The sequence below is a fragment of the Mustela putorius genome, unplaced genomic scaffold (assembly GCF_011764305.1).
Source record: "Mustela putorius furo isolate JIRA1106 unplaced genomic scaffold, ASM1176430v1.1 tig00003858_pilon_pilon_pilon, whole genome shotgun sequence".
NCBI lineage: Eukaryota > Metazoa > Chordata > Mammalia > Carnivora > Mustelidae > Mustela > Mustela putorius.
The window spans coordinates 14,173,827-14,199,649 of record NW_025422010.1 but is presented as its reverse complement, the minus strand read 5'-3'; the positions used below and the strand labels follow the sequence as shown (position 1 = coordinate 14,199,649).

The 25,823-nt window shown below is 43.5% G+C and overlaps 2 protein-coding genes across 23 annotated transcripts in view; one reads left to right on the top strand and one right to left on the bottom strand.

The window, feature by feature from the left end:
- DLGAP1 (DLG associated protein 1) overlaps positions 1-25,823 on the bottom strand; it is an 871,327-nt gene that overhangs the window by 76,800 nt on the left and 768,704 nt on the right. The gene's annotated exons all lie outside the window — the stretch shown is intronic.
- LOC101682339 overlaps positions 1-25,823 on the top strand; it is a 39,662-nt gene that overhangs the window by 4,008 nt on the left and 9,831 nt on the right. For 7 of the 14 annotated variants that reach the window (XR_006602056.1, XR_006602054.1, XR_006602052.1 and 4 more), the window contains one exon: positions 18,188-18,370. Coding sequence is in view for 4 of the 14 variants with exons in the window: in XM_013051424.2 (XP_012906878.1) it covers positions 4,899-5,066 (168 nt within the window). In the remaining 10 variants the exon portion in view is untranslated. Of the gene's footprint in view, positions 1-3,651; positions 3,942-4,898; positions 5,599-14,201; positions 14,751-18,187; positions 18,371-25,823 lie in introns of those variants that run through there. The other 7 variants (XR_006602058.1, XR_001177896.2, XM_045065407.1 and 4 more) reach the window with 4 other exon arrangements.

The following is a 25,823-nucleotide window of genomic DNA, read 5'->3' as shown; positions in this document are numbered from 1 at the left end:
GCTTGCAAAAGATGGATATCTGAGAGCCAAGAACTTTCTTTACCTCTTCATCTTACTTCATGGAAATTAGTGGCACCTACACAATGGGACCTGGAGCCTGGAATACAGGGAAAAATCTGGAATGGAGCCACACAACCAAACAGGACTCTTCTGCCAGGTTATTTGGTGACTGGTAAACAAAGTAGAACTCAAGCCTACCTAACCCCGGGTCTGTTTGGAGTAGCTGACGGTCAATGGGAGAGGGGTTATCAGGCACAGATTGCCAGCTTGTCCTGCTTGAGAAAGCGAGTTGGCTGTGTAGCCAGTGACCTGTGCGCAAACCAGCGTATGTCACGAGTCCAGTCAGGCTAAGTCCTAACTGAAACTTCCAGCTGGATGTGTTGGTAGCCCCCACTCACTGCTAGACTGTTCTGGGCTTTGGAGAGAGGGCAGCGCTATCAAAGCTGCCTGCTTCTGCCGCCCTTATGGACTGGGGGTCTGCAGGGAGGGCTTGGCCTGGAGCAGAAGCTTTGCACAAGGCAAGCTCAAATCCCCCCAACCCGGGAAAACAGGATGTGTGGGGAAGTGAAGAAGAAAGAAAACCCATCCACCATTCCTTCCTGTTGGTTTCAGCATGATGAGGAATAATTATCCGGGTCTGGAGAGCAGGGCATGTGGGAGGCCACAGGACGCCCTGGTGTGTGTAGTTAGGCAGTTAATTATTCATCCCACTCCATTCCTCTTTCCTCTCTGAAACCCCCCTTTTCAAAGGAAAAACAGGAAAACTGACTGGGTTAATCTGTAGAACACAGTTTCTGTTAGCCCACTCAGCCCAGGAAGGAGACCTGCCCACTACTGAGTCTCAGATAACTGAATCAGCGCTTAAAATGACACCTCCTTATCCAGCTGTGTCCTTGACAGATGAGGACACAGATCTAGAGAAGGACCTGTCCACGTGTCCCCAGGCCTCTCTGTCCATACCAAACTTTAGACAGGACTTCGGTCCACCAATCAGTGTTTACAGTTGGTAGGAAAAGGGCCCCTTAAAGACTGCATTATAAACTCTATTTTACAGTTGGGTTTTTGTCAGTTGGCAAAAATGTAATAAAAATAATCTAGGAAACTGAAGAGGCCCGCACTAAAACGGTATCAGTTTACTCTACCTGCCCCCACCAATGTCCACCTTCACTGTGTTCAAGAGAGCCAGGCACTGATCCTGGAATCCCAATTCCACAAGTGACGAGGGGACTGGAGAGTGGGCTGCCCAGGTTCTCCAGGGAGGGGTCTGACTGGAGCCTTGACTTCTTCCCCTCCAAACCTCCACTTAGATTAGAAAGAGTTGCCTTTTGTCATTAAGATTCTACTTTGAACTCTTAGAAGAACCTTAGCTGAATTTTAAAAGCCCTTATTTGACTCTCTTGGTTGGATGTCTTTGGAATTCAGAACTTTTGAGGATCGTAGAAAGCTAATATACCTGACATTCCCTGGGGGTCTAGGGCAGTGCCCTAGGGGTCGAGGGAGTCTAGGGGGTCTATGGCAGCGCCTCTTGATGATGGACTCTAACCTGTTTGTATTCAGAAAGAGGTAGCACAGCCGCACTGCAGGAAGTTCCAAGGTCAGGTTTTGGCCAATGGCTTTCAGAATAGCAGATGAAGGAATGATGTTTCCCTGCTCCTTTGGAAGCCTTGGAGCCATAGGACTTTCTCCTTCAGAGGCATCTACGGCCCTGCCGGGAGTTGTGTCCTAACCAAGCCTACAGAGAGGATTGGGGCGGGTGTGGGGGGGTGGGGGATGGCTGGGGAGGGGTGGTAGCAGACTCTATTTTCATATGTTTAAGGAAGAGAGAAATCCAAGGTTAGGTATGATGCTACTCCTGATGTCTCTCTTTGTGTTGGAGTTCTGGGTGTTCATTGGTTTCACACACTGTATTCAGAAACATCTTGTTCTGGTTTTTGTGAAAATGGTAATTGGGGTGTTCGTAGGGGGGCTTTCAAGTAACCTTTCCCCACAAGGTGGAGTGATGTGTACATAAACTACAGAGTGGGGTAGTCTTACGTGTTCTTGGAAGAGAAACACCTCATATTTGCAAGGTTGTGTGGATGTGTTTTCATTCATCTTTTCCATCCTCATTATGACCCCCTGCCCTCAGGCTATAGTTGCTTCCCCATAAAATAAATAAAACCAACATTCTTCTCCTTGACCCACCATAATTTATACTCACAGGAGGGTGGCTCTATGCGAGGTTCAGGCTGGGCGCCATGCTAAGTACGGGCAGCTTAGGACACTCCCCTAAAAGTTTCTCTGCAAAAGCACTCTTGATTCGCTGGAGCCCTACCTAGTATACACAGTTTAAAAATTATTTTTTATTTTTAAATTTTACTTATTTATTAGAGAACACAAGCAGGGCAGAGGGAGAGGCAGAAGCAGATTCCCTGCTGAGCAGGTAGCCGACATGGGGGCTCCATCCAAGGACCCTGGGATCATGACCTGAGCTGAAGGCAGCTGCTTTAACCGACTGCGCTGCCCAGGCGCTCCCAAAATCATTTTCAAAATGCACATTTTACACTGCATTTCCAACTCCGGAGAGAGGAGATAATCCATGTAAGAGCTTGAGTTAAAGAATAAACTGAGGGGCAGTTAGGTATGTTAGCGAACAGACAGATAGATATAGATGAAGCACTAGAAAATTTCAGGATCTAAAGCACCCCACCGCCGGCTGATGTAGGTAATGTTCTTTTCAAAAAGAACCGGAGAAAGTAAAGACAGAATGATTTGGTTTCTCGATTTCTGATCGTAGATGAAAGATTTAGCCAAGTCTCAGTTCTTTGAAGAGGCAACTACACCCACAGCAAACCTACCAAGCAGATGTTAATACAGTCTGTGTGATGTGCCTGGGTCTGGGGGTTTGTAATTTACACCGGTTGTAATTGACATAGCAGTACAACTGCGGAGCTGGCAAGGTGCAGGAATGCGGAAAAACTAGAGGAAACCAGCGCCAGTGTTCGGATTGAAAGTAACTACCAATAAAGACAGGGAAATGGATCACAGAGAGGGGAAGCATTTGGATAGCCGCTGCTCAAAGATTCAGCCGGTTTGCAGTTGCTGATACCTTGTCAGGTCTCCAGATAAAGGCAAGTCTTGTCACCCTCAGGCACCTGGCTGAGAGGTAATAAAACAGTTGCCTTATCTCCTAAGGGTGGAGTTGGTCAAACCTCGGTGGTAATTATAGTAAACTGAAATTGCCTGTCATTTACCGCCCCCCCCCCAAAAAAAAAAGAGGGCGAAAGGAAGAGGCTTAAGGCAGGAAACTGTCACCCTCTTTGGATTTTAAAAAGCAAGCAAAACAGCCAGGAGTTTTCCTGGGAGTGAGAAAAAACAGCCTGGCCAGGCTGCCCTCTCCTGGGGGTAACAGGATTGCTGACAACTCAGGTCCACGTGATGGTCTAGAAAAGAGGCTCAAGCTGATGAAAATCCAAGAAATCTTCTTAGGAGTCTTCCTTTCTAAATGTAAATGACTGAGTCCGTGCTTTGCTAAGGAGGGAAGGAAGTCACAATCACACCGAGTGACTCATTCAGTGCTGTTAGCTCAGGCAGTTGGATAAAAAGTTTTAGCAAAAGCAGCAACAAATCTACTTTAAATACTAGCACAGTAAGGAAATTCCTCTCTTTCAGGCTGAATGCCATCTGCACAAAAGAGCTCCTGTTGACATCTCATTTACAATCTCCCCCAGGACACAGACAAGACCATTTCAATAAACCCGGCTCAGAAACACCTATTGTTCGAAATCTTCAACTAGCCACAGGCTACCACCACTCCCTATTGTTTTGTAAAAGAAAAGATTTAGAAGGAGAAAGATTGCCACTGTGGAAGCTCTGAAAAGAGGAAGGAAAAAAGTCCTTTGACCCGATGCTGTCAGAGAGCGTGCATGAAGAATAAAGTTAATGGATTTCCATTTTTATAAGAAGTGCCTAAGAAATGCCTGTTAAGTTTCTGAACTGGGGATGGGGAATTCTAAATTCAACGCCAACTTTGTGTGTATAAGAAGTGAACCCCTGCCAACGGGTTTGCTAAATGAAATGCCATAGGCTATACTTACCCTATTCTCAGCCCTACAAAAGCCCTGTTAGCACCAATAGCAGAGCACCAGGTGAGTCTTTGATCTGGGCTGTTGCCCTGGGAATTAGAGCTGGACTGTCCTTTCCAAGTAGAATTTCCAGGCTCAGAGCCCACTCCTCCCTGTTAATGATTTCTTTCTTTTTCATCGCCCCGTTTTGCTCCCTCTTTTAGTAAAAGTTGAACACTCTCTGGAGTTATGTAATGTCCTTAGATAGTTGTTCTTCACTATGCTTCAAATTCAGGGATATATTTGTGTTTACCCCCCAAAAGGGGCCCTCTTCATCTGCTCCTTATCTTGACCCTTGTAATACGTCTTGCAGTTAACCTTACCTATCTCTGCAAATGATCCCTTTATCTACCCAGAGCTCAAGCCCACACTGGGCATTATCTCTAATTCCTTTGAGTCCAATCCCCTCTTAAATCCGTCTGGAATCCTTCTACCTCCTGCAAACCAGCTTTCTGCTTTCCTAGATGCCATTACAATACTCCCCTCCTGAGGATCACAGCAACTTCCTAACTCACGGTTTCTCTAACCACCAGTTGTGACTTATTCAGGGGTCATGAAACCAATTGAGGCGGGTCATGCAGTTTCACCACTTAAAAAAATGAAGTAGATTAGAAAATGTGAGATTGCATCAGACAAAGGAAAAAGTACTGTTTTGTGAGATTTGTTTCAGTTTGTGTTTGCATCTGGATCTCTGTACGTTCTGGGCAACAGGTAAAAACGGATTTTGTTTGCCACGATATTCTGAGAAATACTTTTCTGATTGCTCTCACTGGGTCTGCCTGATGCCTGCTTCAGGAGCCTGCTTCACTGCTGGATACACTTGGAGCAAGGGTTGAAGACACTGAACAGAAGCTGTCACTCCAAACGACAGGTCTGCCCACAGGAGAGTCTCGGGCTTTGGAGAGTCTGAGTAACTGGGCTCCTGCTCACTTTTCAGAAGGGCCTTGGAACTCTGCATCCTGACTGCTTCTACTCTTCATTATTAAAACCATCAAGTTCACGGGAAAGTTAAAGGGACTTAGAAAATAAAACAGCCTCCATAATGGATTCCTGCCCAGGCAAGTCCAGACATTTAAAGGAATAGTCTTGCTGTTGTTTGCTATCATATGGAGAGATGTTAAGCTTTCCTTTTTATATTGGAAATGAAAAAGTAAAGAAATCTGCACATGCCGACCATCCCTGATAGTGGTCATTTCACGAAAGCCCATGAGACAGACACAACCTTCCTGAAGTTGCCAGCAAGCACATCCTTATCCCTTCCTTAGTGTTGGGGCCCTGCCACCGCTCTGCATCTTGCTGGGAAGAGAGGTGGCCCCAGTTCTTGCAACTCCTCCCCCAAAATCCCGTGCCTGAACCGCACTAAAAGAAGTCCCTGTTTTTTCGCTGGGTGCCTTAAACTTACTTATGTTATGGAGTCTGGGTCTAGAGAACCTGCTCCATTAAGTGGAAGGGCTACAGAAATTCACCTTTTTTTTTTTTTTTAATTTTATTTATTTATTTATTTATTTGACAGTGAGAGATCACAAGTAGGCAGAGAGGCGGGCAGAGAGAGAGGAGGGAAGCAGGCTACCTGCTGAGCAGAAAGCCCGATGTGGGGCTTGATCCCAGGACCCTGAGATCATGACCTGAACTGAAGGCAGCGGCTTAACCCACTGAGCCAGCCAGGCGCCCCCAGAAATTCACCTTTTTAGGGGAAAAAAAAAAAAGAAAGAAAAACAGCAATTTTAAATTCTGTAATTTAGAAGCCAGTGTGCTGCTTTTTTTTTCTTAAACTGATTAGCAGTAGCTTGCCTTTGTTTGGCAGAAAATAGGACAGAAACTTACTCTAAGAATGTGAATGTGAATGTGCTCTCTAAGTCACTGCTGTGATTCTGCACAAAACTACTATGTACTCTGACATCAAGCAGTTAGAGCACGTGTGCTTATGGAGGATTTTAACTTTATTCCTTGGGCTTCTCAAAAGAGAGGCAGAAGCAGACTCCCTGCTGAGCAAGGAGCCCCAATGAGGGGCTCAATCCCAGGATTTATGACCTGAGCTGGAGGCAGCTTCTTAACCGAATGAGCCATCCATGTGCCCCGGTTTTGAATTAAATTTAAATGAATCCCACATTAAAAAAAAATAATAATAATGAAAGCCTCTTAATATTATTTGATATTTCACTGTCTTTAAGAACTTAAGGAACATTGACCCATAAACACTGAACACTGGCACTGCACTGATGTTTTCACACCTAACATCTTATCGTTTCCAGAATGCCATCTTCTTACATGTCTAATTGCCTGTGGGACACACTGCTGTTTGCTCTCTCATCACCACCCTCCTTGCCAACAGGCCTCAGTGCTGTTAACTTTTCCAAGCAGCCATGACTTTTTGGGAAGTCAGTCCCTCCCCTAGATACGGAGTCTGAATCTTCATTGAACCGAAGTGTGATCGTAGTGATTCTGGGAAGGTTTCCCTCTCTAGTCAAAGCAACACAAGGCAAGGACATTGTTTTTGCTCCTCTGGACGTTGTCATCAGCAAGAGATACCCTGAAGTGTGACTGCCATCTGGGGACCCTGTGGCAGGGTCTGCCTGAGCAGACAAACCCGTACGGAGGATGACAGGTGGAAAGATGGTAGGAAGCTGGTTTGGATATATTCAATGGCTGCCTAACCTCTAGATTTGCTGTTATTTGAGAAAATGAATGCCTTTCCCATCTAAGTCACTTTGATTTTATTTATAAAATTTTATTTGCTTATTTATTTATTTGGCTTGGGCTTATGCAGATGAATTTATATATGCTAAGCGTCATGCTTGCACGAACACTCCTGTTCATTCATCAAGATTCACTTTATTTGTGTTCCATTAGTACCTCCTACATATCTTTATCGTAAAACACACCACAGGGGTGCATGAGTGGCTCAGTTGGTTAGGCATCTGGCTCTTGATTTCAGCTCAGGTCATGAGCTCAGGGTCACGAGATTGAGCCCTGCATTGGGCTCTGTGCTGGGTGCAGAGCCTGCTTAGGACTCTCTCCCTCCCTCTGCCCCCCCCCCCATCCTCCCTGTGCTCTGGCAAACTCTCTCAAAACAAAACAAAAACCCAAAAAACTTATCAGACTTTGCTTGTTACAGCACTTCTCCAATGCTCTTGTATGAGAACGAGGAAAGTTAGTGATCAGGCAGATCTTTGTTTACTACTGTTTACTTGTTGGATTAAATGATTCTTTTTTTCTTTTTAAAAAGATTTTATTTATTCATTTGAGAGAGATAGCACAAGCAGGGGAGAGGCAGAGGGAGTGGGAGAAGCAGACTTCTAGCTGAGCAGGGAGCCCAAAGTGAGGCCCAGGACCCTGGGATGATGATGAGGAGGGGAGGGCAGGATATGAATGGCACCTGCTCACTCTAAGTTCAAATACTTGAAAATTTAAAGTTTCAGACCCTATCCAAGCTCTGTTTAAAGCTTGTCAACTAGATTTCCTTAGTTCACTATAGTCATAAGGTAGACTACCAGCCCCCAAATTATCCGCTTCAATTACTACAATTCTATTAAACAACCACTTCTCTGCTTTCCGTACCTGAGAGACAATTTTGCATGATGTTTCAAAATGTAAGTTTTAGAGGCAGACGTTGATTTAAAAGTGTGTCACCTAGGGAAGGTTGTTTACTTTCTTTGAATATCAGTTTCTTATTGTGTAAAAGGAGGACTAGAATACCTTCCTGAAAAGGTTGTTGGAAGGATAAAATGAAGTAATATATGAGAAATGCTCAGCACATTCCCTGACACATAGTAAGTGCTCAATAAGTGTATACATTAACAGCAACAATAATGTCAACAATTTCATAAGAGAAATCCCTTCCTTTTCTCTTAGCAGCTACTGAGCCAGGTGCATCCTATGCAAAGGGCCTGTGACACGCCAAAGCAATAGTTCCATGTGAAGGTAGTCAGATTATGCCATCCATCTCTATGACAACCACGCTTCTCATTTATTTTGTCCAGTGCCAGATGGGTGGTATGTGATGAGACAAAACTGAACCTCAGGCTAAAACTGTCATTCAGTATATTCACTAGCAGTACCCCTGCCAGGGATGCCCTCAAACTTTGGATTTCATGTGGCCTTTATTTACTTTTAAAGATTTTATTTATTTCTTTATTTATTGGACAGAGAGAGAAATCACAAGTAGGCAGAGAGGCAGGCAGAGAGAGAGGGGAAAGCAGGCTCCCTGCCTAGCAGAGAGTCCGATGTGGGGCTTGATCCCAGGATCCTGAGATCATGACCTGAGTGGGAGGCAAAGGCTTAACCCACTGAGCCACCCAGACACTCCTTCATGTGACCTTTAAATTCATAGTTTCAGTCATAGAAGTACTTCTGAAACACGGACTATCTCAGACATATTTTCATTTTTAGTTATTTCCCAAGGACAAACTAAAGCCAAAGATACCTCAATGTCTGCCATTTAGTCCATTTTGCTATTACTAACAAAGGAAGATTAGATTAGAAAAGATTGTTGAGAAAAAAAATTTGAGCTTAAGTGAAGTGTGCGTAGCACTCTATCCTATAAGTGGTCTTGGATATAAAATCAAACCGGGGCATCTGGGTGACTCAGTTAGTTGAGACTCTGACTTTGGCTCAGGTCATAATCTCAGGGTACTAGAATTGAGCCCTGCATGGGGATCCCTGCTCAGTGGGGAGCCTGCTTCTCCCTCTTCCTTTGCCTCCCCCCCTGCTCATGCTCTCTGTTTCTCAAATTAGTAAATAAAAAACTAAAAAAAGAAACAAAACCAACCTAAACTTTCTCAGGAAAAAAAGGGTTGGCATTCTAGAGAAAGGAGTAAAAGGAACAATGTTGGTTGAAGGGGTCCTATGCCCAGGGCACTTAGAAAGAATGGATTTATGGGGTGCTTGGGTGGTACAGTCAGTTAAGTGGCTGACTCTTGATTTGGGCTCAGGGTCATGGGATAGAGCCCCATGTCAGTCTCCATGCTCAGTGCTGAGTCTTTGGAAGTCTCTCTCTCCCTCCCCACCCCATACTCTCTCTTTCACTCTCTAAAATAAACCTTTTTTTTAAAAAAAATTAATTTGTTAATTAATTAATTTGACAGAGAGAGAAGGAGAGATCACAAGTAGGCAGAGAGAGGGAGAGGGGGAAGCAGGCTCCCAAAGAGCCAGACACAGGCCTCGATCCCAGGACCCTGAGATCATGACCTGAGCCTAAGGCAGAGGCTTAACCCACTGAGCCACCCAGGTGACCCAAATTCATAGTTCTTATAAAAAAGGTTTACTTTAGGGCTCCTGGGTGGCTCAGTGGGTTGGGTCGCTGCCTTCGGCTCAGGTCATGATCTCAGGGTACTGGGATCGAGTCCCGCGTCGGGCTCTCTGCTCAGCAGGGAGCCTGCTTCCCTCTCTCTCTCTATCTGCCTGCCTCTCCATCTACTTGTGATTTCTCTCTGTCAAATAAATAAATAAAATCTTTAAAAAAAAAAAAAAAAAGGTTTACTTTAGGAGTGCCTGTGTGGCTCAGTGGGTTAAGCCTCTGTCGTAGGCTCAGGTCATGATCTCAGGGTCCTGGGATCAAGCCCCGTGTCCCGCTCTCAGCTCAGCGGGGAGCCGGCTTCACTCTCTCTCTCTGCCTGCCTCTCTGCCTACTTGTGATCTCTCTAGCTCTCTCATTCTGTGCCAAATAAATAAATAAATCTTTAAAAAAATATTAAAAAGTATGAATTTATAGGGCTCCCGGGTGCCTCCGTCGTTAAGTGGCTGCCTCTGGCTCAGGTCATGATTTCCAGTCATGCCCTGCATCTGGCTCCCTGCTTGGCTGGAGGCCTCCTCCTCCTCCTTCCACTCCCCCTGCTTGTGTTCCCTCTCTTGCTGTCTCTCTGTCAAATAAATATGTGAAATCTTTAAAAAACAAAAATAAAATTTTTTTTTAAAGTATATAAATGACAGAATGCCTGGATAAAGTAAAAGTCTTGTGATCTCAGGCAATGCACTTAAGTGTTCTGTGCTTCATTTATAACAAACTGTAGAGTGCATTCTGTAGCATTTTATAATAATCTGTAGAATGGGACCATAACTATAAGATAGTTGTTACAGTAAACATGAAAGGCAGCAGGTGTGAAAGCCCTGTGTAAATTGCAAAGTGCTCTGCAGATGTTGTAGTAGGAACAACAGCAGTAGTCCTAATGATTGTCACTTTTTTGGGAGCCAGTTGAGTAAATTTTCCAAACCACAACTCTTCTGGAGCAGCATAAATTGAGTTCGCCTTTGGCTAATGTTGAGTTGGGGTTCTGGGGATAATTTTATAAAATTTGCATGAAATTGCAAATTCAGGCAAATAGGAGGGGGGAAATGCCATAAAAATTAGGAGGGCCAAAAGGAATGGGCTCTAGTCATCAAATTGCATACTTCCTCTCCCACCCACCCCAAAACACTCATAATATTTGATATAAAAATAACATGGCAACAAATAGCTGCATGAAAAAGAAATAGTTCTTCCAGTATTGATAGGATAGGATAAAGTGGATTTTAAAAGTGATGGGAATCAAACAAAACTTGGAGAGGAGATAGAAAATAATTTTTCATATGCTGCATAGAGTTGATAGCTTTGGTGGTTTTGAATAAATGAGTAAAAGAGTTGGGACTGGTGGGTCTAATGTTACCATGGTAAATGCTAGTTGGGGGTCTCTAGTTTCTTGAATAGAAACTTGCTTCTATAGAATAGGTAGAATCCAGAGGCACCCAATAAAAGGCTCTAGGATGCCCCTTTGTGAATTTGGAGCAAGGAGGAGAGCTGAGTCTCTGAGCAGATAATCTTTGAGGGGAGTTGTTGGGGAAATGGACTTGGCAATAGCCAGGTGAGGAGAGAAAAAATCCAAGGGAGACCTTGGTAGGTGGTAGGCAGTTGGAGTGGAGCTAGCTAGTCCCAGCAAAGGGAAAGGGAGGTGTTGGGTAAGGGGAGGCCAGGAAAACATTTTTCTTTGCTTTCTGAGGAAGAGGCATCTCTGAGCACAAATGTATGAAGTAGGTAAAATTTCCTGTCTTTCTCTCCATAGCTAAAGGGAGATGTGCTGCTACCCGCTCTTCCCCACTCACTCAATTCCACATTTTCCAGATTCTCTTTCACCCTTCTTTTAAGAAGGGTGAAACTCTTATTGAGTCTGATAAATGCATTGGATTTTTGGAAGAATTCCAAAAATCCCCCAGTTGTTGTAGCCCCCCAACAGACTGCAAGCCTGGGAGAGCCCCTGAACCAGAACTACCCAGCAGGAGGTCTTCCCAGATTCCTGGCCCTTACAAATAGGACTGACAAGATGATTGCTGTTGTTTTAAGGTACTAAGTTTTTGGGTGATACGTTACATGGAAATAAACAAAAAATTGCCCCCAAACTAGAGAGTGGCAGATAAGGGGTTAACCTAGGTTAGCCTGACCCCAGCCATGTGTTTTTTTCCATTACATGATTGCTTCAGAGGCCTTTTTGAAAGGGGGGGGAAGAAAAGCTGTGCTAAAATATATATTACACACAGTTTACCATGTTAACTATTTTTAAGTGTACAGTTCAATAAGTATATTCACATTGTTGTGCAAGCAGTCTCCAGAACTCTTGTCATGTCTCCAAACTGAAGCTCTGTAATAAACCAACAACTTCCCATCCTTCCCTCTCCCCCAGCCCCTGGCAACTGCCATTATACTTTCTGTCTAGTGAATTTGACCATTCTAGGTCCTTCGTGTAAGTGGAATGATACAGTATTTGTCTCTTTTGGGACTGGCTTATTTCCTTACGAGCCTATGTGTGTGTCCTTATATATTTATATATTTTAAGCCTATGTTGGTTAGGGAGTCTGACCAGCAACTAAGGTTTGTCAAGGAGAAATGTGAGAGATTCCAGGTCCTGTAAGTCACATACCCAACATGTCCCAGGAAGGACCTCACAAGGGCACTTACTCTTAACAATGACAGTTCACAGTTCCCTGCCTCTAAATGGCTTTTTTTTTTTTTTTAATATTTTATTTATTTATTTGACAGGCAGAGATCACAAGTAGGCAGAGAGGCAGGCAGAGAGAGAGGAGGAAGAAGGTTCCACGCTGAGCGGAGAGCCCGATGTGGGGCTCAATCCCAGGACCCTGATAATGACCAGAGCCGAAGGCAGAGGATTTAACCACTGAGCCACCCAGGCACCCTCTAAATGGCTTTTAAGAAGGAAGAGGAATCTGGGAATCAAGAATAAGATAAGGCTGTTCGGTTTGTTTCAACTTGTGCTGGGTTTGCCTTCCCTCTCAGATCCAGCCTTGAGAATGAAATCCCTTTCTCTGACACAGCTCTTTCAGAGCACCAAACACACACACTCTGTGTCTCTTCATTGATTTCCTCTGTGTCAGTGGTGTGTAGGGACTGGGTGGACTTTTTGTGATTAACTGTAAATTATGTATCAAGCAAAAAACCTTTTGCAGCGAGTTGGCTCTGGGGAAGGTAGGTGGGCCTTAAATGCTGCTGCTTGCTTACACAGACTAAGACTAGTCCCTTTGGGGGCTACTTTGACCCACTCTGCCTTCCTCCCATCCCTAATCTAAGACCAAAAGGCAGTTCTGGGCTGAGGTGCACTTTCTTAGAGTCAACAACCTAGCTTGCCTCTCCCTGACCCTAACGCCCACCTAGTAAACTTGTGGAATCTCCCAGGGTCCCAGCCCACTGTTGCGGGCTGAACTGTGTCTCTCATTCCCACCCCCAAGTGAGAAGTCCTAACTCTCAGGACATCAGAACAACTGTATTTGGAGACAGGGTCTTTAAAGGGGTGACTAAGTTACAATGAGGTCATTAGGGTGGGTCTGAGTTCAATAAGACTGGTGTCCTTATAAGAAGAGAGAGAAGTAGGGCCACCTGAGTGGCTCAGTGGGTTAAGCGTCTGTCTTTGGCTCAGGTCATGATCCCAGGATCCTGGGATTGAGCCCCGCATGGGGTTCCCTGCTAAGTGGGGAGCCTGCTTCTGCCCCTCCCTCTGCTGGGTCCCCTGCTTGTGCTCTCTCACTCACTCTCTTTCTCAAATAAATAAAATCTTAAAAAAAAAAGAAGCACTAGGGGCACATGTTCACAGAGGAAGGACCATGTGGGGCCACAGGGAAAAGGGAGCCATCTGCAAGCTAAAGAGAGGGACCTCTGAAGAAGCAACCTGCCCCCACCTTGACCTTGGACTTCCAGCCTCCAGAACTGCTAGAAAATAGATTTCTGTTTAAGCCACCCCATCTGTGGTACTTTGCAGTTTCAGCAAATTAATACACCAGCAGCAACAGAAATTTCAGAGTCTTGAGGTTGGGACCTCAGCCCAGAAATTCTGAAGGTAATAATCAGAAATTCAAAAGGCAATAAAGCTTTTTAATTTAGTTCCTCTTTCTTCATCTTTCATAAGTGGTTTGCGAGCAGGTTTGGAAGGTGGTGCTGGTGACTGAGCCTGGGGTGAACAAGACAGTGGGGCCACTGGAGTCCTGGCTCAGAAGAGGAGGCACTGTGGCTGTAGATTCTAGAACATCTGGCAAGTATGGGGAGACCTAGCTGGTGTTTGGGGCATGGTCTTAAGAGGCTCATCTTGACGGGCACTTCACTAACTCCTTCCCTCTTGTCCTTGATTACCGGGAAAGTAAGAAGGATTGCATCACACAAATCCTGATACTGTTTTAGTGGTCTTTTTGGGGAATGGTGATATGGGATGGGAGGGACACCTGCTGTCTAGACAGGTGGTAGGGTGGATGGGGAGATAGAATAATTGTCTCCAAATTCTGAATCTTTTTGAAATCTGTGAATGCATTACCTTACACAGCAGTGGGGACTTGGGCGACGTGATTAAATTAAGGATCTTAAAATAGGGGACGCCTAGGTGGCTTAGTGGGTTAGGCCATTGCCTTTGGCTCAGGTCATGATCCTGGGGTCCTGGGATGGAGTCCTGAGTTGGGCTCCTTGCTTGGCGGGGCGTCTGCCTCTCTCTCCGCCTCTGCCTGCCTCTCTGCCTGCTTGTGTGCTTTCTCTCTTTCTGACAACTAAATAAATAAATAAAATCTTTAAAAAAAAAAAAAGTATCTTAAAATGGCAAAGAATCCTGGATTATCTAGGTGGCCCCATTGTAATCACAAGGGTCCTTATAAGCAGGAGGCAGGAGGGTCAGGGTCAGGGTCAGGGAAGAAGGTGTGTTGGTGGACATCCTGCTGGCTTTGGAGATGCATCAGGCCCAAGGCCAGGAATACCAGCAGCCAAGCAGCTTCTAGAAGCTGGAAGAGGCAAGGAAGTGGACTCTCCCCTACAGCTTCCACAGTGGGCAGCCGTGCCCACCCATTTTAGACTTTTGACTGTAAAGCTGTAAGACGATCAGTGTTAAGTCACAAGTTTGTGGTAACTTGTTACCACAGGAAACCAGTCCACGTGATGGGGATGAAAGTCCTTGGCAAGAGTGGCTATCACGTATAAACGGGCAGTGGTAAGTGCCCCGTGGTGAAATGACAGACAAAGCTAAAGCTTCCATCCCCTAAATCATTTTCATCCCCTAAAGTGATTCTCTAGGTGGTCTCCCAACCTACCTGGAAACTGTGGTTCAGACTCTCCAGCCACACCCCAGAAAGCCCCTCCAGGTGGGCCCTGTGAGTACTTCAGGTGGCTCCAATGCACAAGAAGTTTCACGCAAAGTAAGTGACCTGGGCTGGTTCTTCAGAAGTGACGGGTACCTGGGTACCCTCAAAAGTGGGTGTGGTCCTGTTAAATCTACACTTAGATTAGTTATTTCATGATTTATCCTCGGCTTGGAATCTGGGAGGGATGGACAAAGTTTTCAACCCCAAGATGGGGTTTTCAGGGGGAGTGTGGGATGAGGGGGAGCCCAGAGTTCAGTCTCCATGTCCCTACAGGTCCCCATCCCTTTCACATAGCCTGTGCCTGTGGGAAAGCCCAAGAATAAGGCTAGATCGTGGTGGCAGAGCCTCACCCGGCCACTTACCCATGGCCCAGCCTGGTGTGGCAGAAGGGGTAGCTAGTTCCTGTCAACTCCTTGCTCAGTCCTGAGCTGGCTAATTGGGAAAGTACTGGCTTCTGAAGGCCTGAGCGAGGTCATCCCTTCCAGCCACAGCCTAAAGTTTTGGAATCATGCAGACAACCGATTTCAGTTCTGCTTCTGCCTCCTATTAGCTGGGTGATTTTAGGCTCTGAATCTCTCCGGAGTCTCTAAACAGCGATGCACAAGTACTTCTCGGATAGAGGTGATGAGAGATTTGTGAAATAATGTATGCAAAGGTCCTAGGGCGGGGCCCACAACAAAGTAAATGCTCAGTGCTGTTGTTACTTATGGTCATTAAATATAGTTCCTGTTAATTGCAACGAATCGTTATTATTTACTCCAGCCCTGATTTAGTCTGTTTCCAGGCTTTAACTTGTATTAGGGATCAGAGCACAAATTCGTTCTTACAAGGGATTCAGCCCATTTTAAGTTCTGCTAACAACACCTCTCTTGGAGGTTCAAGGCTCTCTGATAAGGAAACGCCACCTGTAATGTTAGTCCAGTTTCTCAGCGCTTCCCAGCTGCTGGAACTTTTCGCAGCAGCCGGAGGACAGACGTGGCTGTTCCCTGCCTCCCTCACCGTCTGGTCCAAGTGGCTCCGGTATTTTCCCTTCCTCCTCCTGGGGCTGGCCTCCAGAGCACCCAGACAGCTGCTTCCACATCCTGCTGCTTCAGAAGCAGAAGTGAGGTGCCTTCAGGACCTTTCTAGGTGAATGACAGCCTTGAGATGAAATGAATCAAATGCTGTGCTTAGGGCAACCCAGGCTTTCCCCCTGTCATCTCTGCTCCTCCTTTCTTGTGACACAGAAAAGGGGCCCAACCCATGTCCGTCTGCTTGATCGGGTCGCGCCAGCCTTTTCCATGAACACAGTGGCCACTGGTGACCTGGGTATGAACGGTCCCTTTGTGAGTGGGGGTCTTGCTGGCAGACACGCTGCCAGTATGACAGGCCACTTTGTGGTTGAGGGGGCCCCTGAATGCATGCAGGCTCTGAGGGCATCACTTTGGGGATCTGTCCCCAGACGGCAGATGAGGCATTGTACCAGCTCCCTGAGGGGTCTGCTGGGTTTTTCACAGGCAGCCAAGTGACAGCATTCCAGGAAACCAGAGGGGCTCAGGGAGCCTCTAGAATTTCAAGGGGAACAGCCTGGCATAGCTGCCCACTCATTTCTACCTTGTCCTTTACTCTGAGCTCTAGGGCACTACATTGTGGCTCACACACTTACACCTGAATCCCACAGATTTGAAGTTTTACCTTTCTTAGAAGGGAAAAGCCTGTTGATTTTACCTCCACAGAAACAGTTTAATTTTTAAAGATTCAAGATGTCCCCAAAGGACATGATAAAGACTAATTACAAGAACGGGTAAAACGAACAGATGAAAATATCCTGCTCCCTTTTAATTCAGGTTTATTCTATTTATTTTGTGTAAGTCAAGGGAGGGATTGTCCTATTATTTCATCTGATTTAGGCCATATGCACCTAAGCATGTCTGTTATGGGCTGAATATTTGTGTCCTTTCTAAATTCATATGTTGAAGCTCTCACCCCTAAAATGATGGTGTTGGGAGGTGAGGCCATTGGAAGGTGATTAGGTTTAAATGAGGTCCTGAGGATAGGGGTCCTCATGATAGGATTAGTGCCCTTCTAAGAAGAGATGCCAGTTTTTCTCCTTCTCTCTTGCCACATGTAAAGGTCATGTGAGGACACAGCAAAAAAGCCTACTATCAGCAACTCAAGAAACAAGGTCTCACTAGACCTTGACTCCACTGGCACTTAGATCGTGGACTTTCTAGACTCCAGAACAATGAGAAACAAATATCTGTTGTGAAGCCACCCAGACTGTGATATTTTGTTCTAGCAGCCCCCAAAGGCAGAGATAGTGTCTTGGAGCAAAATAATCTCAACTCCAAGAAATAGACTACAAAGACCTAGGCAGTTCTCACTGGATGCTCCTCCCATCCCAGAAGACAAAATCATGGTCTTTCACAGATGCTCGTAGAAGAAAGTCGACCCACCACATGCATAGAATGTGCGAGAAGGAAGAACCAAAGCAAGAAGCCCTTGGATATACCCACTGCCCACCTTACAGAGCCTCTCCTGCCACCTAGCCAGGGTTCTTGAAAGTGGTCATTACTGGCCTGCTTCCTAAAGGAGATGGTTCTCCATTTTCTCTACCAAGCACGCTTCACTTCCTCCTCCGTGGAAATCTAGCTCTAGTTCATGATATGCCTATGATTGCATGCCTGCAAAATTCTACAGCTATTTGTGGGGTTATCTTAGGAATGGACTTATTCCATCTATTAGCTTTAGTGGCCTAAAGAGACCTATATAGAGACCTATATGCTGCCGTGCTGGCATTTTCTGCCCTCACACGTCGTTAGGGGCTGCGTGTGTGTTTGGGCCTGAGTGGGTCATGGTGGTGGGGAGACCACCTTCAGGTGAAGCATTTGCCATGTGTAATGTTCCTCAAGGCGATGCCACGCAAATGCCCCAAGTGAAACTGTCAGAGGCCAAATTAGCAATTAGTTCCAGGAGATAAGAATTGGAACAGTTCCAAGGATTTGTGATACAAAATAATTTGCTTTAAGGCAGTTAAACCAGAAGCATAAATTTGAATTCTGAGGGGCAGAAAGTAGATTAGTGGTTGCCTAGGTTTGGGGCTGGGAGTGAAGGGTGACTAATTGGGGTGATGAAAATGTTCCAAACTTAAGTTGTGGGTGATGACTGCACAACTGTGTGAATATACTAAGAAAAACCCCAAACATCTAATTACATACTTTAAATGGATGGTATGGTATGTGAATTCCATCTCAAGGTGCTAAACATTTAATTCTGAGAGAATTACATCATCTATAAAAAGAGTCCTGATATTTTATTAGCATTAGTAACTAATTAGTAACCAATTATTTCTATGTGTGATGACTTTAGGTTATGTATGTTCCTGGGACAAACAGACTGCAGAAGTTGTAGGGTTTCAGACAAGGACCAGGTCCCAAGCACAAAAACGCAGGGAGTGGATTTGTCCAGTCTGAGTGTTCTTTAGTCTTTCTCTATGTTCTCCCCCATTACAGATCCGTGGGGTAGAAGGAGCTGTCTGAGCATGTGTGATTCCTCCTACCTTTTCTCTGGAGTCATCCCCTGTTCTCTACAGCCAGAAACACCACCTGCTGATTCTCCAGCAGGAGGGTATAACAAGCTCTTCAGGGAGAAACATGGATCATGGAGTAGTTTCTGTAAAGCCTGGAGGTGTTTGGGTGAGTCAGTCGGTTGAACTTGGGACTCTTGGTTTCAGCTTAGGTCATGATCTCAGGGTCGTGGGACCCAGCTCCAAGTCCCACCTTGGCCTCACTGCTCAGTGTGGAGTCTGTTCGGGATTCTTAACCCTCTTCTTCTCCCTCCTCCTCTGCTCTCCCCGCAGCCCCTAGACATCTACTTGCCTATGTGCACTCTCTCTCGCAAATAAGTAAAATCTTTTTTTTTTTTTTTAAAGATTTTATTTATTTATTTGACAGAGAGAGATTACAAGTAGGCAGACAGGCAGGCAGAGAGAGAGAGGAGGAAGCAGGCTCCCTGCTGAGCAGAGAGCCCGATGCGGGACTCGATCCCAGGACCCTGAGATCATGACCTGAGCCAAAGGCAGCGGCTTAACCCACTGAGCCACCCAGGCGCCCAGTAAAATCTTTAAAAAAAAAAAAAAAAAAAAAGGATAGGTTGCCTTATAATGAATTTATTTTATTATTTTATCAAGGGGCTTTTTCTTTCTCTATGTAATATTCTTTTTTTTTTTTTCTTCTCTATGTAATATTCTTAAAGAATATTACACCACCCAGGATCATGATTTGGAATGGACTCAGCACCCTAAAAGCACCCAGCTCCCAGCCCCCTCTACATCTTTTCCCCAGTCTAAACCACCTCTCCTTTCCCCAGAAGTAACTACTTTTACAAATCCAATCATTTTTAGTTTCTTTACCTATAGATCTTCTAAAGCTTATCTTTTATTTATTTACACATAGCCAGGGTATGTATATTATAACTATATTTATAACATCTGAATCCCATGGACTTTAAGATTTGCTTTTCTTAGAAAGAAAAAGCCTATTTTATTTGCTTAAATTTTTGTTTAAAGATTTTATTAGAGAGAGAGCATGTGTGAGTGTGCTCAAGCGGGGATGGGGGCAACAGAGGCAGAGGGAGAAGCAGACATAACCCCATTAAACAGGGAGCCCTACATGGGGCTCGATCCCAAGACCCTGGGATCATAACCTAAGCCGAAGGCAGATGCTTAACTGGCTGAGCCACCCAGATGCCAAAAGCCTATTTATTTTAATTCTAATAATTTAACATCTTAATCATTGGTACATCTGTTCTCTTCTCCTTCATGGTGCCTTGCTTCCTTGTGTGCTTAGTTATGTTAGACAGCAAGAAGATCACGTTCCTTGCAAAATTATTTTGCAAAGTTATTTGTGGCCTAGAAAAATATTCCGTTTTCTGTAAAGGATTATCATGGAAATATTCATAGCTTGAGGTTCTTTGAACCACTCAGCTGATGTAACTTTAACCCAGGATGTGAAAGAAGGCCACGTGGTTACAGCGTCTCATGAATGGCTACCCCCTTTAGTGTCAAGATAGGAGTTTTCTTGGTGTATCTGTGTTTTATTTTGCTTTGTTTTATTTGGAGTCGGGGGAAGGGGAAGTGGGTCATAGGGATATACCTGTCTTCTGGTTCATGCTAATGTATAGAGTGTAATCTTTAGGAGTGCAAGCTTTGTGGGGTAGTTTTCTTATTAGATGTTTCCTTGGGAGGACTGGGGCTTTAACATCTGCCCACTTCTTCCTACTCTAGGATATTATCAAAACCTAAACTTGTGATCATCCTGATTCAGTAAACGCCCTCAGTGCAGAAGCACCTTTACTATTTTAGTTACCTCTCTAACTTCCTGCTTTCCAGTAACTCCTTATTAACTCACTGGATCTTGGATGTTTTGAAGGATCTATATGTATACTTAGAGATGTATGGATCCTGCCATATTACTGCAGGTGAAACCCTATGAGAACATAACTTCAAATTTGTAAGATGAAATATTTATTGGTTTTTATTTTATTTAAAAAAAATTTATTTGACAGACAGAGATTACAAGTAGGCAGAGAGAGAGAGAGGAGGAAGCAGGCTCCCTGCTGATCCCAGAACCCTGGGATCATGACCTAAGTGGAAGGCAGAGGTTTTAACCCGCTGAGCCATGGAGGCGCCCCTTTATTGGTTTTTATATTACAGTGACTAAAAGTCAAGCCTGGGTACATCTTTTTGGCTGGAGGTACTATGACTTCTTGTGACTGAGGGTGGGGGACAAAACAGAATAGGGAAAGGGGAATGCTTTGTATACTTCCTTTGGGGAAGTTTATTAGAATTTCTGAGTGGGAAGAGGCGATTTATGCTAAAGATGGTTATGTATATGTATGTATGTATGTAAGGTATATCAAAAGGGGGTTTGGATTTTTTAAAAGTTTAGAAACACGATTCTATAATCAGTCCTATTTTCTAAAACTTCATTGAAGTTGCAGTTCTACAAATTCTGGAATGAAGACGCCCTTTTACATTTTGGGTCTTTACATTTTGGGTCTTTCATCTATTGAAAGCTATAGATGCTCTTCTCCCAAAATAATTCACACATGTACACTTATACAAATTGAGATTATAATTTCAGATGATCGAAGGGACCATCTAAAGTCCATTCATTGATCTAGATTAAGAACTTCAGCTCTTCGGGTGCCTGGGTGGCTCAGTGGGTTAAAGTCTCTGCCTTGGGCTCAGGTCATGATCCCAGGGTCCTGGGATCGAGCCCCACATCGGGCTCTCTGCTTGGCGAAGAGCCTGCTTCCTCCTCTCTCTCTGCCTGCCTCTCTGCCTACTTGTGATCTCGGTCTGTCAAATAAATAAATAAGATCTTAAGAAAAAAAAGAACTTCAGCTCTTAAAATAGTAAATACTAGTTTAATTTCTATAAATGAATAGGTTAAGTAACCTATGGCCATCCATAAAATTAGAATTGTATGCAGATATTAAAAAGGAAATAACTTGGGGTGCCTGACTGACTCAGTCAGTAGAACATGTGACTCTTGATCTTGGGGTTGTGAGTTCAAGCCCCATGTTCAGCATAGAGTTTACTTAAAAAAAAGAAAGAAAGCAACTCTATGTATACTAAGTAGACAGATGCTAAAGATATAATGTCAAGGGGCGTCTGGGTGGTTCAGTGGGTTAAGCCTCTGCCTTAGGTTCAGGTCATGATCTCAGGGTCCTGGGATCAAGCCCCGTATCTGGCTCTCTGCTCAGCAGGGAGCCTGTTTCTCCCTCTCCCTCTGCCTGCCTCTCTGCCTACTTGTGATCTCTCTCTCTCTCAAATAAATAAATAAAATCTTAAAAAAATAAAAAAAAAAAGAATAGGGCGCCTGGGTGGCTCAGTGGGTTAAAGCCTCTGCTTTCAGCTCAGGTCATGATACCAGGGTCCTGGGATCGAGCCCCGTATCAGGCTCTCTGCTCAGTGGAAAGCCTACTTCCTCCTCTCTCTCTGTCTGCCTCTCTGCCTACTTGTGATCGCTGTCTAATAAATAAATAAATAAAACCTTAAGAAAAAAAGAATAATTCCGAAAAGAAAGAAAGAAAGAAAAGATACAATGTCAAGTGTAAAAAGTTGTAGAACAAATGAGAATGATTTTTGTCTGTGTATACACTATGTAATTATAATTCTGTTTGTGTACAGTAGAAAATATCTGCAGGGATATAGAAAAACTTGACATTGTGACTGGATGAGTATTATGGAGACTTTTTTCTTAAACCAAGTAAGATTTGGACTTTCCATCTTAAGCTTGTATTTCTTGTATGTATTATGAAGAAAATTGAGTTAAAAAATCATTCTTCTAAAATACAGTGTTTTATAGTCTTTATAATCTACTCCAAAGGAAAAATCACAGGTATTTATTGCTATAGCTATTTATTGCTATCCAAATGAGATCCTTTCCTCTAATTGAAAATTTTTACCTCTTTTCCCTTTTTTGTTTTCTAAAAGGTTAAAAGACATTTTTGGACTTTCCTTCTTGACTTGACTATCATTGTCCAGTTATCTTGCTTTTGCTTCTCTTCAGGTTTTCAATTTCTTGTTTGTATGTAATGCATTATGTGAATGAAATCCAGGCATATATAAGTTATATTGAAATATTGCTTGAATTTCTACATGAATTCTCTTATTTCATCAGCTACTAAGTCATACATTTATGATTTTTATGTAAAACATTCCATGGATTGCTAGCTCAAATTATGCTGTTATAGTGAACTACATGAAATGAGGTAATTAGAAAGCTGCCAAGTTCTTACATGATGATCTTTGTCTCAAATGTTTGTCTCAAAATATTGATCTGTTATATACTTGCATGGTTAGATTTATTAATGCTAATCCCTACCAGATACTAAATTTCTCACCTGCTATTTCCATTTAATTATGTCCTTATTTTTTTTAAGCAGAGCTAATTTTCTAAAATGAGGCATTTTGGGTAACAGTAGAAAAGAGACACTTTTCCTGGCTTCAGTTAGAGTGGGGTTTAGAATGAAGTCAAGAAATTGGTTTAATAATTACAGATATTACTACAACAGAAAGTCCAACTATTCGTTGATCACAGAAAGTGTCATATACTAACTAGTCAGGAGTCTGGTTGTCTCTCTCATTTTTGTCAGTGAATATGGCTCCATCTCCTTGGAAGTTTTCAAACTTATACCACGGATGCAGCCAATTGATTCATTCACATGTGAGCAGTGGGTGTGGCCTCTTCTGCGCTGAGGGTAGATAATTGGCTGAGAGTAACCTCCCCCTCAGCCTAGATGTGAGAAGCTTCCTGAAATGTACCGTAATGGGGATTCCCTTCAACAGATGGCCAGCATCTCTGTCTTGTAGTTGGTTATTTGCTGACAACTTCCTTCTGTTGAACTGAACTCTTTCTGATTTAATAGACCCTCCTTACATTTAATTCTAACTTTCAAAAATAAAGAAATTGGTAATATCCAATTTGTAACCCCACATTCCTCTTCCTCATATCCATGTTTAAATTGTCATCAGTTCCATGAATCTAATCACTTTCATCCCATGGATTGCCTTGGTCTTGACACGGTCTTCCATAATAATCACAGGATTCTATCCCTCCAGTCAAAACCCTTATTCATTTCCTACACTGTCTTCTGAATTATCTGTTAAAGAGACAGACTTGGTCATTGCATTCCCTAGGTTAAAGATCTTCAATGGCTCTTCAATTCCTAAGAATAAAGTCCAAACTCTGTGTTGGCATTTTTATAATTTAATGCATTCTCTTCTGCTTCTTACTATTCTCTTCCTACACACCTTTTGCTACTTTCTCTTACTTATTTTCCTGCTTGTATCTTGACCACATGCTATTCCTTCTGCCTGTAATTTTTGTCCTCTTTCTTTACTTGGCAAACTCCTACTCATCTTTTAAATCTCATATCTGTTATCACCCCTCCTGTAAAAACTTCCTGAATTACTTACCCTGTCCCTGTCCTCTCTTAACTTTTAGAAGGTGCCTCTCGTATCTTTTATCACTGTACTGTAATTATAGACTTCTGTCTCTCCAAGAGAGTAGACCCTGTGTCTTAACCAACTCTGAATCCAGTACCTCCACAGTGCCTGCCTGGCTCAATACAGTTTTTTGTTTTTTGGTTTTTTTTTTTCAGTTATATGTTGCGTATCTGAAACCAGTTCATATGTCTTTCTGAGGTGATTGATCTTTCCTTAAGAAGAAAACTAGACTGAGGTGCCTGGGTGGCTCAGTTGGTTAAGTGTCTGCCTTTGGCTCAGGTCATGATCCTGGGGTCTTGGGATCAAGTCCCACATCGGGCTCCTTACTTAGGGGGCAGTTGTCTTCTACCTTTCCTCCCCACTCATGCTCTATCTCTTTCTCTCTAAAAATAAATAAAATCTTAAAAAAAAAAAAGAACAAAACTGGACTATCACAAAATGAACTTCAGAATGAGCCTGATTACCTAATGGCCAGCTGGGATACCCTGTCCTCATTGTTATTTTATAATTTGATAGTTTATGGATATTCATAGGAATAGTTATAAAGTAAGAAAGAGGCAAAGGCTAATCAAGGAATTTTACTTCTTCCTAATTTTAAGCCCCCTACTCCACTAATATAAAATGGACACACTGGGGGCGCCTGGGTGGCTCAGTGGGTTAAGCCTCTGCCTTCGGCTCAGGTCATGGTCCCAGGTCCTGGGATCGGGCCCCGCATCGGGCTCTCTGCTGAACGGGGAGCCTGCTCCCCCCACCCCGCCTGCCTCTCTGCCTACTTGTGATCTCTGTCTGTTAAATAAATTTAAATTAAAAAAAAAGTGGACACACTGGAGATTCTAGAAAATTCTCCATCCAAATCTTTCCTCTTCTCTGTCTTACAGAAATATGTTTGTTTTCTTGGGTAGAGGTAGCCACATCTCTTCTGGGGCCATGGTCTCATATCTATGATTTTGATTACTCTTTTAAAAATGTTTTTCCTATTCTTGAAAAAATACATTAACATGGGGTGCCTAGGTGGCTCATTCAGTGAATGTCTGACTCTTGACTTCAGCTTGGGTCATGATCTCAGTGTCCTGAGATTGATTCCTGTGTTGGGCTCTGTGCTCATCAGGGAGTCTGCTTCTCTCTCTCTCTCTCCACTCTCTCTCTATAAAATAAGTAAATCTTTTGAAAAATTATGTTAGAATAGTAGAGTAAAGAGCAGAGTAGAGTAGGTAAAGAGCAGTTGCAGTGGTTAGAAAGACTGACCCATCTGATCCTTATGTTGTGCTTAAATATTTTCAACTCAAATCAGTTGGTGTTTCTTTCATTCTTTCTTTCTTTTTTTTTTTTTTTGAAGATTTTATTTGAGAGAGAGAATGAGAGAGAGAGAGAAAGAGAGAGCACAAGAAGGGGAGGGGGGTCAGAGGGAGAAGCAGACTCCCTGTTGAGCAGGAAGTCTTATTCGGGACTTGATAACAGGACTTTAGGATCATGACCTGAGCCACAGGCAGTCACTTAACCAACTGAGCCACCCAGGCATTCCAAATCAGCTGGTCACTACCCATTTTGTTTTTCTGCTATACAGCTTTTCACCCCTCTTCTGTTTTATGATCTCATATTTCTGTTTTTTTTTTCTTTTAGTCACATTGATGTGCATTTCACTACTCTGAATGTCATCATGTTAATGTACTTTATAAAGGTCCCAGTGACTCTTCTGTTGATCTTACATTTTTAGGAATGGGAGAACTTAAAGAATTACTATCAAGCTCTTGAGGCATTGGGTATTTGCTGTTTTTTAACATCAGCAAAACATTCTATTCCATCAGTACTTGACACTCTCAGTATTTGATTCCTATATTATCAAGAGAAGAGCTCTAAGCGAGTCTCATTATAGAATAAAGTTGGCCGAGATGCTATAATTGTCAACATCTGTTCATGGTAGAGGATATTCACTAGGCAGCAGTGGTTGTATAATGTCTCATTCATTTGATCTATTCCATCTCCATATTTAGAATACCTCTGTATCCCATAAGAACGTAAAAACTGATACTAGACCTTTGTTTCCCTAGTACAGCTTTCAACTGCTGTTGAAACTGCTGGTTTCCTTCCTTCCTTTCTTTCTTTCTTTCTTTCTTTCTTTCTTTCTTTCTTAA